We start from the raw sequence: 16,819 nt of genomic DNA, 5'->3' as shown, positions 1-16,819 counted from the left end.
ATGTTTTGAATTATGCATCACTAAATGGACTTGATGGATACAATTAAGTCCAAGGGTGCCGACTTTTTTTCTCTGATCTTTTTCACAGTAGTTTGACATGAATAGTGGATAAACACAGGTGTTATTAATGATATTAATTAAGTTTCTGCTCCATTTAGCTTTAACAGGGTCAGGGACTTGGTGCTATACTTGCTGGCTCACTGCACTACACTTAAATGGAACAGAACCTCAATTCATGTGTTTCCCTGCTAAATTCATGTCAAAATGGCCAATAAACTGCACTGTGCATTAAGCTATTTCATAATTATGATCCACTAGCCATTGTTATCACATTTTCCACACAACAAATATCACCTGAATTGCAATAATCAGTGCTTGCATGTCTCTAATACAGTGTTGAATTAACTGTGATGACCGTGGATTAAGTTTACACTGAATATTTCGCTGTCAGGCTTATCAAACCCATGCTCATTAGTGCTGCTGAAGCGCCCATGAGCAAGGCGGTTCACCCATCACCTCCCCCCTTCAGGAGCCAATCAGTGACCAGCGCTGCCAGACTGCGGTTGGACTTGGAAGCTCCCGGTTGCAAAAATGCGTGGAAGTGTGTAATCACCGCTCCCTGCAGCCTCACTCTCACACTTTTGCTGCAAGTGCGCGGCCCTTCTAGTCCACATTCCTGCTTAAATGAGGCTTAAAAAAGTGTGCGGCTTTACATAATTCACTTCAAAATATTATAGCCTAGCACACTGCAAAAAAAAAAAAAACAAAAAAACAAAAAAAAACACCTCCATCATCTCTAAGTAGTTAATGTAGTGTTTCCTCCAAGACAAGTGAAAGAAACTGCAAGTGGGATGAGATGATTTCACTTTTTTTTTAGGAAACAACAGTTGTAGTATCTTAGGAAAACATGGATTCTATTGGATTCAATGTAATGTCATTCAGTTGAAGATAATCCCTGAAAAAGTTGATTTACAGTGGAAATAAGTGGGAATCCCTCTCCCACTGGGATGTTCCTTTAAAAAAATAGACTTTTAGGACTCAAAACCAGACTAAATAACTTTTTTGGTAATGTTTCCCCCGTTGGCTGTGAACGGGACCCTCCCTGCTCCTCATTTCCTTTGTTTCTTCACCTCTTTCCGTCTTTTCCCACACACAGACTTAACAACAGAAAAAAGGGGGCTTGTGCAGTGGAAAAAAAAAGCAAATTACCAAACCAAAGGATAAAAAGGAAAATCAGGCCACCTGCTAGGGGGTTTGTGAACATATTTGGTTCACAATCTGGGCAATTTAGCGACATCCTAAGCACTAATTATGTGGTGGGGCCTCTCCCCGAGAGAGCGGCTGGTTTTCAAAAGCAGGAGTTATTTCAGGGGAAGCCACAGCGGCTGTATTATACGTTGGGCTTGGCGAGCGCCTGTGGGCTGGTTTTATTTGGGAGAGAGCAGAGAGGTGCCACACCCGGACGAGCCTGCAGCCGGGATGAGACGAACCTGGAGGCTCGGCTGCGACGGCTGCAGGATATATACACTGTGTGAAAGTGCGGCCAAAACTTCTGAGAAAGGAAAGACCTCAGAAACCACAAGGAATGAGTTCGAGTGATGAGGACTTCATTAGCACATTTGGCTGTTTTGTCCAGATTTACCCTCATGCATATAAAAGTCAACAAATTTGCAGATAAAAAGTACTGATCATGTCTCACTAGTAAATATGCCCTACAATAATAGCATCAGGCTGTTTCCCATGTAGCATGTTTTCCTTCCAAAAGGCCAGAGGCACACAGCTTGTTCAGGTGGCTGTGGCTCACACATATTGGATACATACATGCAGAGCTTCTTTTAAGTGGAAGCAGGCTTTGAGGATCCGTGACCTTGTGGTTCACAACCCCCACATCTGCTTCAGCCAACATGCTCAAGCTGTCGGCTCACATGGCAACAAGTGCTACCTTATTACATCACTCCAGGTCTGGAAATCAAAGCCATGTGCTGTTTCAATCCAGGAGATTAAATCACATCATAAGTACTAATTATGTACTTCTTAAGCACTTACTAATCATGTATTTCTCTGGAAAGCACTGAAATATTTCTGCCAGTCTTGACCATTGTGACTCACAGTGATGCTGGTTCCCCTGATTTCATGCTCAAGGGCTTTCCCTCTCTCTCTGTCTCTCTCACACAAAAACAACAGCACCATAACACCCTCAGTGAGCAGCTGAACAGCCAATATTCACAATCCATTTCTTGGTTTGTGACGTGTAAACCTGACCACAAAACATTTCTGTCTGAATTTTGGTGGAAAATCTCCAAACTCGCTGACGTTCCACTTGATGCCCCAGCTCTCGAGACACAGGGAGGCAGAGGATTAACCCTTTGACAACTGGGTCGATGTCCAATTTCTGGTGTTTAAATGTGAGAAAATGCTGTCGGAAATACTTGACCCTTTGAAACTTGTGCAAATTCACTGGATTGCTTTCCAAAAAGAAACAAAAAGAAAATTAGCAAGAATTGGCCCAAAAATTGGCAATTAAAATACTGTACAAAAAAAACTAGAAAAAAATTCCCTGAAAATTATGTAAATAAAAAAAAAAGGGGGGGGGGGGGGGGGGGGGGGGGTTACCAACAACTTAGAAAAAAAGGAAAAAAATACAGATAACTATATTTCTAATTATTATATATTTGAAATTATATTACCAGACCCCCCCAAAATAAATAAATAAATAAATAACCCTAACCCCGGCAGGCTTGTTTTTTTTTTTTTTTTTTTTTTTTTTTTTAATTTTTGGGGTAATTATGTGATAATTTATTTCATATGCATTCTTTACATTTTATAATTTATTATTATTATTTTTTTAATTTTGCTTATTATCCAGCTTGTTAAATTTCCAATTTGTTTGAGCAATTTTCTCATCATTTTCCTGTATCTCCTATTTAACAAAAAAGAAAAAAAGAAGATGCAATCGGGATTAGTCATAGGGCTCACTACTTACTGACTAATTACTGACTGGATGAATTTTGGCAATTTGTAGCAGTAGCAAAGTGTGGGGGAAGGAGGGGTCAGAATCCAGACATCAGGGTGACATGCCCCCCCCCCTTCCCTGTGCCCACTACTGCCTTGCAAACACAGTGCAAAGGTATTGGTTTTGGTGGTAGTTGTTGTATCAGCAGTAATATCATGATAAGCTGCTGTCTTATAATCAATATAAGGTCATAAGTGCAGGGAGCAGAGTTGCTGGGTTCTTGGAGGCTCTCTAAACAACTTTCCCATGAGTCTCCAGGTCATAAAAGCTGCTCTGTAAACCCATAAACGACCATGTAAACCTTCAACACAACGCAAAACACAAACATCACAATCGCAGTTTCTTGCAGCAGCGTCGGTAAAACTGCAGCGCTCCACACACGGGACAGGATCTGCACATTCGGGACATCAGGGTGTAGCTCTGTGACATTTTAAAGTCAGATTTTTATTGCCAGAACCACACCAGCTCCAGCCGTTTGGCCTGTTTAGGGATGCACGTGTCAGAGCAAAGCTGAGGAAAAGGCCTGAACTCAGCACAAGAGGCTACAGAGAGTCCTGCACTGCAAAAAAATCTCTGTTTTATCCAATAATTTAGTCATCAGTGTTGAAATCTTTTCCTTCAACCAAGTTAAAAAAATACTGCCAGTGAGAGGAGATTATCCCAACTTATTCACATTTAAAAAATCCTGAAATAAGTGAAACTGTATTGGAAACAAGTTGGATTATCTCACCCCAATGGCAGATTTTTTACCTTGTTTGCAGAAAAACAAGTTTTTATAATTGAATATGAGATTAAAAACCCTCTTAAAATCAAGATTTTTTTGCAGCGTACTGTGTCCTGCACCTAAAAGATTACAGGTTCAATCCCTACAACAGCATTTAAAGCTCCACCTGCTTATTCATAGGCCCTAAGTAAAAGTGACACCTCAAAAGAAGACGATCAGTTGGCTAGTTGTCAGTTCAGGGCCTGGTGGTGGGCAGAGAAAGCCGGCATATATTCTAGCACAGCTTTTCTTTCTTATTTTTTTTTCCATAAATGCTCAGTGGAGGTGAATTCGGTGGATGGAAGTAAATGAAGCATATTTCATATCCAGCATCCTCTCACTTGGGTGTGTCTTGTCTGCCCCTGGCCCGGAGTCTGACCAAAATTAGTGGCCTGCTTTTGTCCATCCCATCCACAAGGCCACATCATTATAGCCGTGGCTCTCAAAACCCCGTCATTCAGCCTCAACCTCGCACTGAAATAGCCCAGCCAGCCCTGAACACTCTGTGACTTTTACATACACTGCAGCCTGTAGGGGAGAGAGTATTTTTGATCCAGGATCACATCTTCTAGTCTGGGACATTTTATTTTAGAAAATGTAATCTTGTATGTATGGGATCAGCCACAGCTCATCTTGAATGTATGTTTCTATTTCTGAGGATATGCCAGCCTAAGTGACAGGAGGCTTTCAAGGGATTTGGTTCATTGTAATTTATTATCAGAGACAAAACAGGTGACCAAGAGTCAGGCCATGTAGCTAATAGTCAGCTATAGTGTCATTTTTAGTATTAAAATCTATCTTTTCTTCAAACAAGGTAAAAAATCTGACAGTGGGATTACATAGTGCCACTTGTTTTCCTAATTTTCTTGAATCAAGGGTCATTTTCTTGATCCAAGTGGGCTGATCTGCCTTTTTCTGCCTTGTTTCAACATATTTATTCTTGTTCCCAGAAAAAAATCGAACCCGAAACAAGGAAAACTGCATTGGAAACAAGTGGGATTATCTCATTCCAATGGCAGATGTCTTTCACGTGTTGGAAGAAAAACAAGGTTTTCACACTAAATTTGAGACTAAATGGCTTGTTGAGAGTGAGATTTCTGCAGTGTTTCCTGGAGTTTTTCTGCTCCCAGCTTGTTACATGCAGCAATCTCCATCTTTTTGCATGTCTAATTAACTCCTAAAAACCTTGCAGCTTTCATCGGATATGTTGCATCTCAACGTGACAAGAGCACCCTCCAAATGATCAGTTCCAACGCATTTAGTGCCTTTTAAAAGTTTTGTGAGTGAGTAAAATATTGAGCTCTGGTGCAGGTTTTGGGTGTGATTTTAGCCTTTAGCTCCCAAACCACAAGGCCAATGTGGTCCAGTCACTGGGAGGCAGAGCAGCCCATTACAACATAAATATACTGAAGCACAGCACAGGAAACCTGCAAGAGATGAGGACCCTCCTAAACCACACCATATATTTTAAAAAAGGCAAAGTTATAAACTGTAAAGTAACAATGGAGCAGTGAAACTAAACACTACTGTAAAAATAGATTCCTGTTGAATAAAAACCTGCTGAGTAAAATGCTTTCACAGGGACATAACAGTTGCAAAAGTTATAATCATTAGATGGTGGTGAATATTGAATAAAACATACTATTAAACATACTGCAAGTGGTCCTATTATTGAAAACAACACGATTTGTGTAAAAATCCACATCTTAATAATTCACTTTGTCTCATATTCAGTATTAAAATCTGGCTAATCTCAAATAATGTAAAAAAAAAAAAAAAAAAATCTGTCTCATTCTGCCTCATTTCAACAGATTTAAACTTGAAATTTTAAATTTTAAACTTTTTTTTTTTTACCTTGTTTGAAGAAAAACAAGATTTTAACACTGAAGATGAGACTAAATGACGCAGGATGCAGATATTTTTTTGCCAGTGTGAAATGGATCAAAAGTTGATCTTTGTTCATCAAAAAGAGTTAAATACAACAAAAGTGATGATTCCAGTGAGATTTCCTGACATTTAAATTTGCCCATGCTTACAAATCCTGTGTCATGACAGTACAGAAAACATACTAACATCTCACTGATTCAGCACGTATAAGGACAACAAAAAGCAAACAACAAACAGGACAACAACAACAACAACAACAAAAAAAAAAAGCTCTTGAAGGTGTTAGTTATTCGGAGAGAAACCCAATCAGAGGTGATGATTTCTGATATTTGGGAGGTGATCCCCTGCTCACTCACCTGTGTTGTTATCTTGGCAGGTCACGGCGATCACCTGAGCCAAGGCGATGGCCAGGCAGACGGTAATCCTAGAGCACATGGAGGGGCCCATGTCTGCAGGCCAGACATGCAGCGTCCTCACACACACTCACACACTCACGCGGCCACAGGGACGGACGTGGACAAGGGAGCTCGCTCGCCCAACCCGGAGCTACAGCATCCAGATATAAAAATCCAAATATCCCTGAGTGGAACAGGCTCCTGGATGAGCGATTACACATATACTGCGACAAGCTCTCTCTCTCTCTCTCTCTCTCTCTCTCTCTCTCTCTCTCTCTACCCTCTTCACTCCCTCCCTCCCTCTCTCTCTTTCTCTATCTCTGTCTCTCTCCTCCTCTCTACTTTCTCCTCTCTCATCATTTAGCCTCCTTTTTTTTTCGTGGTCAGCCTCCTCCTCAAACTTTGACAGCAGCCTCCTTGAAAGATGCGGCTAATTAAAGACTGCATTAGGTTTGTCCGGGCAGAAGACTGATGAGGGACGATGGGCCGGGAGGCTTGAGCTTGCATGCTGCATGCTGTTTAACAAAGACATTTACAAGGACATTGTTTATGAACACATGAGCACGAGCATGTTTATGAGCAGTTTTAATACGTAGATACAGGGGCATAACAATTATTTTTTTGAGATATGGGGCCTGAGGGTCCTCTGCTACAAAGTTTTCAGCCACTTAAAACTGATTTCTTACATTTTGACATGGTACAACAAAACAAATCTACACCTTAACAGTCATTTCAGTGTAAAATCTGTATGTATATGCTGAAACAAGACAGACAAAGGCAGATTATCTCACTATGGAAATAAGTAGGATTATTACACTTGGTTACAGTTTTGCATGTTTTACAGTTTTACATGGTACAGGCTCATAATATAAACATGGTTTATATTATATGTGTAATGACAAAAATACCTGTCTGAGTCAGCTGTGATCTTGACAGACATAATGCACCGTGCACTTTCTAAAAATATCATTTCTATATGTATAGAAAGGGAGAAAGAGAAGAGTAATCAACTCCACATGATGTGTGTATTGGGACTTGTCTCTCTGGATTATGGATTAGCCCTTTGGTTTTGCCTTGTGGTTTGAAATGAATAGCGAGGATCTGGCTGTTCGACACCAACATAATGTTTCATGTCACAACAAAAAAACAGTCACAATGTAATTAGCATTTTCTGTTTGTTGTAATATACCCACCTGATATTCTACTTGACCTACTAATGTGTGTGCTGCAGCTTGAATGGTTTTCCAGTGCAACACAAAACCAGTGTCAAAGCAGACCATCGCTCCCAAAGGTGATGTCCTGCAGCTACAGGACAAAAACTCTCCTGATATTGACCACTCTGCTGCCAAAATGTTCATCACAACAATCTTGTATCAAGTTATCAAAGCTTGTTTTATTTCTCTCCTAACATAATTTTATGTCCCTGCCAAAGGATGAGAAGATGTTCACTTGTTTCCTTTTGCAAAACAGCTTGTTTCAGGAAGCTGTGATGCTGGGAAACAGGCTGGTTTCCCATTAAGGAGTCTGAGCGGAGCCGAGCCACATGGGACGGGGGCTCCAGCAGATGGGAAGATAGTTTTCCTCCAACAGATGGGACTGAAACTTCCGCACTTTACGTTTTCATGCAGGAGGGTGAAACGCTGGTTAGAGACAATTCCTTTCATCGCGGGGGTCACCAGGGTCGACCCATGTAACCCGAGGAGAATTCAGCGAAAGAAAGAACATATGATGCGCTCTCGGTTGTAATTCTAGACGATTTAAATGCTGAATTGCTGTTTTGCAGCCATAAATCTGGTCTCGGGATCTTGTCTTGGACTTTTCTTGGTAATGGACACTTGATGATGTTGACTCGACATTCCCCTACCTGGCTAAAATGGTGAAGGTTTGCTTTTCTCCCCCTGGTTCACATTTGTTCACTTCATCCCCAGTGAAGGGATTATACCTGTGTACAATAGCGTGTCACGGTGTTCAATCACATTAATTAGTCAAAATCCTATGTGATGAAGATTTTTGATCTGCAAAAGAAAATTTTTCCACCATTATTTTACATTTGGACAGATTTAGGACAGAGGAAAGACTCAAGAAAGACATAGTTTCCCCTTTGATCTTGAATAGGACTCACTGTCCACCAGTCTCGAGCTTTCCTTGAAACCGACTCGACCTGGTCTTGGATTTGACTTGGACTTGAATCTTTCAAATGATACGTTTCTTTATTAGAGTGTCCACTGGTTGCTGGGGCGTGTTTGAAACGCCCAAAATCCACCATGCTGCAAGATGAAAGTCCAACTTCTCGTCTTCTCGTGGCAAGAGCTGCCCGGCTCCATATGTCAGATGACGTGCTCCCAAATGATGCAGCCTCAGTTCCTGCAGAGACTCCACCCTGCCTCAAATGGCCCAAACCAGACAGTAAAACCTGCCTCATATGGACCTGCGATTACTATTTTAGGAAAATCTGCTTTCCCAGACCAAGTGATTCCAGGTCAGAAACCTCCATCTTAACAAATCATTTCATCTCATATCAATCTAAACAATGCAGAATAAGGCAGATCAGCCCACTGGCATCTCACTGGCATATTTATTTCACTAAAGAAAAATAACTGTTACAGACTGAATATGGGACTGAATGGTTTCACTAAATCATGATTAAGGAGACATTAAGCTGAGTCAGCACAGACAGTTCAACATTGAAGGGATGTTCCTGAGACATCAAGAGGTAACAGAGCCAAAATAAAACTGCATGATAGAGTGTGAGTCACAGCTAAATTATTTTTTTAAAGTCCCTATATCATGCTTCCAACAAATTACATGGCATTTCTCAGGCATGGAGTGAAAATTACAGGGAGTGGAAGGCCCAGGAAGGTAATATGGACTTTAGCTCCCTTGGTGAGGAAACGTCCTACATGTGGCATTTAAGATGTTCAAACATGCAGGCTGCTCTTGAAGGAACAGCACAGACTAGACACCAACGAAACCGCAAGAGGGATCTGCCCATGATCATATAGTACATGCACTGTACAGAACACTCCAACATTTTCTTTTCTAGCTTCTTTTTTTGAGAAGGACAATTGACACTGCCTAGACTAAAAAAGGGTCCGGCAAAAAAACAGTCGAGCCTACTCAAACCACACAGATTTCCTTAGAAAAAAAAAAAAAAAAAAAACATGATTCAGGACATTTTCCAGGTTCACTAGAGAAAAGTTCATGGCCAAAGCAGATGGACTATGTATCACACTGTCAAAAAGGAGGCAGGTAACAACAAACTATGAGCTACTATGTTTTATGCTGAAGGTTCTCATACTATTTTGGACCAGAAATAGCAGTGTTGTCATGTGTATAGTCATAAATCAACCAAACATATATTCCCCATATATGTGTAGCCCATATATGTTGAACACACTGTGTGTAATTTAGATGCATATATGAAAACAACATATTGTTTATATGCCCATGCATGTGCGTCCATGCCTGCTGGAAATATGAGTGGCAGCTGGTGGCTAAAATATTGAGGAGGATGCCTGTATCGGTAATATATTAGTCATTTATCAAAATGCGCTCAGTTCTAATGCACTTTGTAGACAGGTATCTAATGTGGACATACTGTGCCATATATGGAAATCCCCTGCATGTACATTAATATACATTTCCAGATGGGTTATCATGCAATATTTGAGGTGTAACTCAGTATACCCTTAAAGAGTTAGAGAGTATTGAAAAACATTAAATACTGTGTTTGATCAGTTGGTGGCAGTGTAATCTCATTCATTATTGTGGATAATCCTGTTTCCATTTTTAAAGGGTGCCCATAAATGAAATTATAATTCATGATGCTTTTATTTTACTTAATTTAAATTGTATGTAATTTTCATCTAATGCATTTATTTATTTATCCACTCTTTATTTTTTATTTGGATTTTTTAAATATATTCTAATGATAGGAACATTGATCTAATATTGAAATGATAGGAAAAGCATTTCCTATATGCCATATTACCAGTTTTCAGTTTCATCATCTCACACACATGCGTATACACACATGTACACTCATTACTACTCACCCCACTTATTCCATTCCCTTACTTGCTATTAATGCACTTTATTTTGTTCCATTCTCCTTCATGATCATGAGTTCTGATCTTATCTCTGTAACTGATCAATAATCTGATGATAATGATTATTATAATATTATTTTATTCTTGATTTTCTTCTCTTACGGAGATTTTTTTTTTTATGAGCACTTCAGGTGTCTTTAAAATGAACTTGTATTATAAATACAAATAAAATCACCTGTCAAGCTTTTAAATTAATAGTTCAAAATTCTCAAAATGCTGTGGCCCCAATTTGTCTTTTTCCACCTTGCTGGTCATGTGACAGGAAGGAGCAGGACTTGGGTACACTATCAGGTTCACACACATCTTGTCCCATATTGCATTACACAGCATCTGCATTATTCAACAGACAGTCCCAAAGAACACCTGCGAAAAAAGAGTGCCCTTTGGGAGGACACCTGTTCAAAAGCTCTGAGCTCACCATGAAGCAGTAGTGTGATACTGCCGTCCTGCTTGGAGAGGGTTGAATTAAAGGCTGGATCTTTTTTTTTTTCTTACCAATTTTAAAACTCATGCCTCAACTGAAATGTTCGCTGCTGCCACTAAGAACTTTGTGAAGCAGGTTGGAGACACGGGGAGGCTGATTTCCGTCCCGAGCCTGAGTGAGGCTGACCGGTTTCAGCCACTCAGCCTGGTGACCAGGAAGAGGAAGAGGCATTTCTGGAAGAAGACCAAGTATGTTTCAACCGCTTTCTCCCTGAAGGACATTCTTGTCGGGGAGAAGGAGATCACTGCAGGTACAGTGATGCAGATCTGATGCAGATCAGAGAGTTCATGTTTTGATACCTCAAAATTAGAGGGGTCTACTTGAAGTAGTGGTCCAAAATTTGTTATTTATGTACTGAAATGGTAAGCAGGCCTTTACAGGTGGCTAAAGTCATATTTTTGACAATTCAAGTGGATACCAATGCAAATGAGAAGGATTATTTGTTATAAGGGAAGTAAAAATATGAGGTACTGAGCATGCCTCATGATGTCAAGTCCCAGTTTCTGTCTGTCAGGCAGCACCTTCTTTCTGGTCTGTCTAAATATCCAGCCAATATTGTCATTTTTGTTGAACTGGCCTCTCATGTAGTCCACTGACCTAATGCTTCTTCTTTGCACATGTTATTGCTTTTGTGAATCTGGGAACTGATCGTGTGTTTTAAGATAAGTTCGACTTCATTGATCCCCAGATAATTTTCCTTAGCATGACTTCACCACAGCTTCTTCTGTACAACAGGAGTGTCCTCCTATCAGCTGCTCAACTATGAGGACAAATCTGACCTGGCCTTGAACGGTAAATTAGGAAATCACCTCATCCACGATGTGGGAGTCAACATCAGTGGATCAGACTCCGTTGCTGTTAAAGCCTCCTTCGGCATCGTGACCAAACACGAGGTGGAGGTGCCCACCTTGCTGCGAGAGCTCAACTCCAGGTAGGAGTTTATCCACTGTGGCTTTAAAACAGACTTTGCTTGCTTTGTGTGGCTGTTACTGTGTTATCGTTTTTTGGTAAAAGTCAGGTAAAGTCACGTTAAAAACTGAGCAAAATACAATATAAAACTGTGGCATACAAATAACATCTCTTTACAAATACGTAATTAAAGCTGTCATCAGCATAATGAGAAATTTGATGACTTTGACGACCCCTAGAGGCCATTATTGGAAGTGTTTGCTCACCACTTGTTCTGTGCCAGGCTAATTCAGTCAGTGTCTTGGTATTTTGTTTCTAACATCACAGAATATTGTTTCTAATTTCTCCTTGTATGGTTACTGAAAATTGGTTCAAAATTGTGGCTTTAAAACAGAAGCACTTGCTCTGATATGCTATCTAGCATTGCTCTTCACAAGAAATTGTCGTGAGGAACATGTAACATAAAACAAAGACTAAAGCCAGTGTGCTGTGGTATATAATAATAATATACCACAGCACACTGTAATATTGTGCATTTCTGCCTCGGTGCAGAGGAGCATATTGTAGTATTGTAGTACTGTAGTATATTGTAGTATTCAGTAGTTAGTTGCTGGTTTTCCTACAGTCCCTCCAACACCTATGTACTGTGTGGCTTTTACTCATCATCTGCATGATTTAAGCTCCCACCTGTGTAAGAGCTGCCAGATCTGCCCAGCATATAGGCTGAGGCTGACAGCCCTCGGCACTTAAGGCTGATTAGATTTTCAGTCTTGGACAAATGTTTTATTAATGGTCAAGAAAAATGATCTATTTTTTGATCAATTATTTATTTCATCTTTGATGAGAGAGAAGTTCACCTGAGGCGTTGACTTCCAAAATATTATATATCCACTTAAGGAGAAAACATGATGTGTTATTTATTATTCACGATCACTAAAACATACTGTAGATGATTCAGTCTGAAAGATCTATCTATACTCCATGGTAACACACACACACATGCAAAAAGACACAACTTTATTTTCAACCCATAGTGCAATGCCAACATTTGTAGTTGTGGAATCCTTTAATTCACCAAATACAGAAAATATACAGAATTTGTCTTGGAGACATTGGTGCATGACAAGCAGGCTGCTTATCGATTAGCACTGAATAAAGCATGCATGACTAAGGTCTTTTCTTAATTACCTGATATTAGTATCAAGAAGGGTGCTGACCTTTGACCTTGTTGTTAAAGAGGGAACATGAGGAGAGGGTTTTCCCTCTGAGAATGAATAAATTATCACGTTATTACCCAGGAGCCCATACTGCTGGGCCTCCATACAAGTGCACAGTGCAAGGCAAACAAATTGAGGACACTGGAGAATGTAGGCCATGTTTATCTGCATGTCACTGTGCAATCAAGTAGCTTTGGCTATATGTGTGCGGGAGCCCATTTGTTCAATTTATGATGTTCAGCCGGTGTCAAACAACTAGCCAATACTAAAACTGGTGCTAGCCCATCTTATGAATGAAACAAATATGTATAAAAGTATAAAGAAGCTGCTCCTTCCTTGAGGAGCTCCATGCTTGCCTCATTCCTCCCTATAGATGACGTGGTGTGTGGAAAAGTGGAGAAATTGTGCAGAAGTACGACTTCTCAAGTAATAAATTCAACTCAGGGACTCACGTGAATGCTTTCTCAAAGTGAGATGCTTGCAGTCTATTTACAGTTACAATGATATGGCGTGAACACAGTATATGTTTAGGAAGTACGGGTTACAGACAGATGGCATCAAGCAAAGTAAAAATACAACACCAAATTCTAAAGCTAACCAAAAAAATGCAACGGTTTTAGAGTGGATTTGAGGTTTGTTCAAGCAAAGAGTCAGTAGCTGGCGCTCTTAAACAGAGACCGTCCTCCTGTGTTCAGGAAAGTGGACCTGGATCACTGCCTGATTCGTCAGTCCAGGGAAAATGGGCGGAGCGTCCTCTGTGTCGTCACGGAGAGCATCCGCACCACGCGCCAGTGCTCTCTGACCGTCCACGCCGGCATGAGAGGGACCACCATGAGGGTACACACACACACACACACACACACACACACAAACCTCTTTCCCTTACTGCACGCCTTTCTCTTTCCCTTACTGTTGTCACTCCTACAGCCTCTCTCTCTCTATCCCTTCCTCTCTTTCTTTTTCTATTTCCATATCTTTCTATCTTCCCCTCATCCATACCACATAAATAAACAAGCACCACTGACACGTGACTCCTGGACAAGAGTCTTAATATGGATGATGTTCACGGGTCTCAATCACCCAACTTTGTGTCCTGATGCAGTTTCAAATCGACGACGGCCGAAATCCTAAAGGTCGAGACAAGGCCATCGTCATCCCTGCTCACACCACCATCGCCTTCAGCATCTGCGAGCTGTATGTCCGACTGGATGGACGACTAGGTAGGAAATCCTGCGGAGGCTTCAGTGTTTTTCAGTCACACAACATCAAAAACAAGAGTGAATGCTATCATTTCTCCGGATTTCAATGTGTTTTTTTTGCATACACTACATACAAGACGTACAAGACTATCTCTGTTGGTGAAAGACTTTGAAGCTGAAGTGGGACTGAATCACAAATATAGATATACACACTCAGATATTTTCTTATTCTGCGTCAGATATCTGCGTAGCCCTAGAGTCATGTGGGGGATTTGAGAGGGAGCAGATGAGGGAGCAGCTCGGTGGTTTTATTGGTCGCTTCTCGATGGGCCGACTCCGCAGATTCCTGTCTGGGATCATCTATGGAAATCCCTTCAGGGCAGGTACAGTATGGACAAATCTGACGACACAGTACACTGCTGTCAAAACACATACTGAAGCATCAGATACAAAATATATAGTTTTTGGGTGAAGTATGCCTTTAATCACCTCTTGTTAGTTACTTACCTGCTTACCACATTTACCTGTAATTTTTCCAAATGGTGGATATTTGTTCTTATTCAACTCCTGAGCAGATGACAGGACGTTCGAGGAGCTCACCCACTCCGACACCTACATGGACGACGTGATGACCGACTACTACGAGAAAGCCGCCAGCATGACGGACGTGTCCACCGCCTACCTGAGGGAAGGCTCCCACACGCGGGTCAACCTCCTCAACCACAACATCCCCAAGGGCCCCTGCGTGCTGTGCGGCATGGGCAACCAGCGCCGCGAGACCGTGTACGGCTGCCTGGAGTGCTCCGCCGCGGGCCACAAATACGTTCGGCTGCACGTGGTGCCTTGCTTCGACCTCTGGCACAAAACGCTGAGGTGAAAACAGAGAAGTTCAGGGTTCGTTAATGCACATTCACACCGCGAGCAGCCGGGCTAAAGGGTTACTGAGCCATGCCTCCAAAAAATGATGTTCTCATACAACTAAAGTGCATTCTCAATTACGTTCTCGCATCACAGGAACGCTTGCAATCACTTAGCTTGAACTCTTCACAAGAAGGAAGGCGGGCTGCAGCTTTGAATTTCACCCAGGACAATTGAGTTCGGGTTCAACATGAAGTGACATTGGTTTTTGTTTTTTGCAAATGTTACATACATTACTTTATGCCTAAACCTAACCTTTCCCTAACCTTAACCAAGTTGTTTTGGTGGCTAAAGGTGATGAAACTGGCTAAAATGCTGCCTGATATGATACACAAGGTATGCTGATTAGTACCTTATTTGTGATATGTTAGAAAGTAATCTGCGACATAAATATGTTTCCCTGAATAATTAAGAATGCAGTTTAGGTGTATGGGAATGTAATTTTTAGGAGCCAGGGTTGGGTCACTCCACCAAAGACAGTTGATAAAATATGAAGATTGTAACTACATGCTGATTTCCTGACACAACTATGTCATGGGAAAACCGCAGCACAGATAAAGCACATAGCTAAACAGTTGAAGCTGCTGATTATTGGCATTGGTGTGAAAATGTAAGAAACGTCCAAAACTTGATTCTCAGATTCTCTGTTTGCAACACGTAAGGCCAACACAAGTTAGATTTTTCAAAAGCCGAAAGCGTTACATGGGCTTCAGTGTGGATAAGTAGATACAGAAGCTAAATGAATTTACACAAACTGCATCATGCTGCTAGAATGTGGAAGACCATGGGAGGGTGTGGTTGGTCAGATGAGTTGGATGGTGGGTCAGACAGTGATGTCATTTCATCCATCATCCTTGGCTCTTCTGCTGGCATTATAAGAGGATCTGGTTGCATCTACAAAGTGCTCTGCAACAACAGATTTGAACAATCAAATCATATATTAGGTGCTGGCTTTCAAACTGCAACATATTCACTCACATGCTACAAAAAATGGTTTTACAATAGTCGTGTCCTCTGGTTTCTGCTAATAGAAAGCTGCATATCTGGGCTGCATTAGGAGGACCGTTTGGGTTGGACGTCCTTGTTGTGTGACTGTGACGTATCTGGCCCTGAAATGTGACCTTCTAGTGAAGCAGCCCCACAACTGGGACAAAGCTATAGAATCTCCCAGGTTGCTCCACTTACAAATGAATGAAATAAATGAAAATGTGACTGCTGGTCAGGTTGCTCGCAGTGTGAATGAAGTATCAAACATCAAACAATCCCTATATCGAAATGTTGCAGGTTCATACCAAAGCCAATGTGTGCACACTGAGGTGTCCTGCTGAAGTGCCCCTGGGCAAAACACTGAACCTTGGAACAAACAGACATTTTAGGATTTACATTCCCTCTGACAGTAATACCTCGAGCCAACGCTTCAGTATCCGCCAATGGTTTCAAATATGCATAATGTGATATTATCTCTCACTATATGGTGTAACATATCATTTGCAGTATACCCTTTACACCTATCTCCACACGTGTGCTGTGTGTGCAGCTGCCAGAGCCGCACAAGCACAACTAAACGTCCTGAATTATTGAGCGTGGCTATTAAAAATGGACAGGAGGGATCGTGTGAAGGCCACCGATGCAGTGATGAACTCGACAGGCTGGCCTTTGCTCGCTTCCAACTGTGTCACTTATTTTGGGCACTGACTTGTTTGCACTGTGTGTATGTGTGTGATATGGTGATGGTGAATGAGAAATTTCAACATGGTTTAAAATATTTTATAATGAGTATTGTGTTTACAGAGCATTGCAAAAAGGATTTTTTTAAGTGTAGTTTTTGGATGTCATGTTAATTTAAATGACCTATTTAATTAATACCAAATTCTGTTCAAAAATTGTCTAAAACACTCTTCAAACAGTCTCTTTTTTACACTTGA

General features: G+C 41.0%; 1 protein-coding gene across 1 annotated transcript; it reads left to right on the top strand.

The window, feature by feature from the left end:
• Positions 1-10,690: 10,690 nt before the first annotated feature.
• pjvk (pejvakin) lies at positions 10,691-14,853 on the top strand. The gene is made up of 6 exons (XM_030074390.1): positions 10,691-10,901; positions 11,387-11,582; positions 13,473-13,614; positions 13,880-13,997; positions 14,216-14,359; positions 14,552-14,853. Exons 1-6 carry the CDS (start codon positions 10,691-10,693, stop codon positions 14,851-14,853), a joined length of 1,113 nt encoding a protein of 370 aa, XP_029930250.1.
• The last annotated feature ends 1,966 nt before the right edge of the window (positions 14,854-16,819 follow it).

The sequence above is a fragment of the Myripristis murdjan genome, chromosome 2 (genome assembly GCF_902150065.1).
Source record: "Myripristis murdjan chromosome 2, fMyrMur1.1, whole genome shotgun sequence".
Lineage (NCBI taxonomy): Eukaryota > Metazoa > Chordata > Actinopteri > Holocentriformes > Holocentridae > Myripristis > Myripristis murdjan.
Note: the sequence above shows the minus strand (reverse complement) of the source record. Positions and strands in the feature narration are given on the sequence as shown.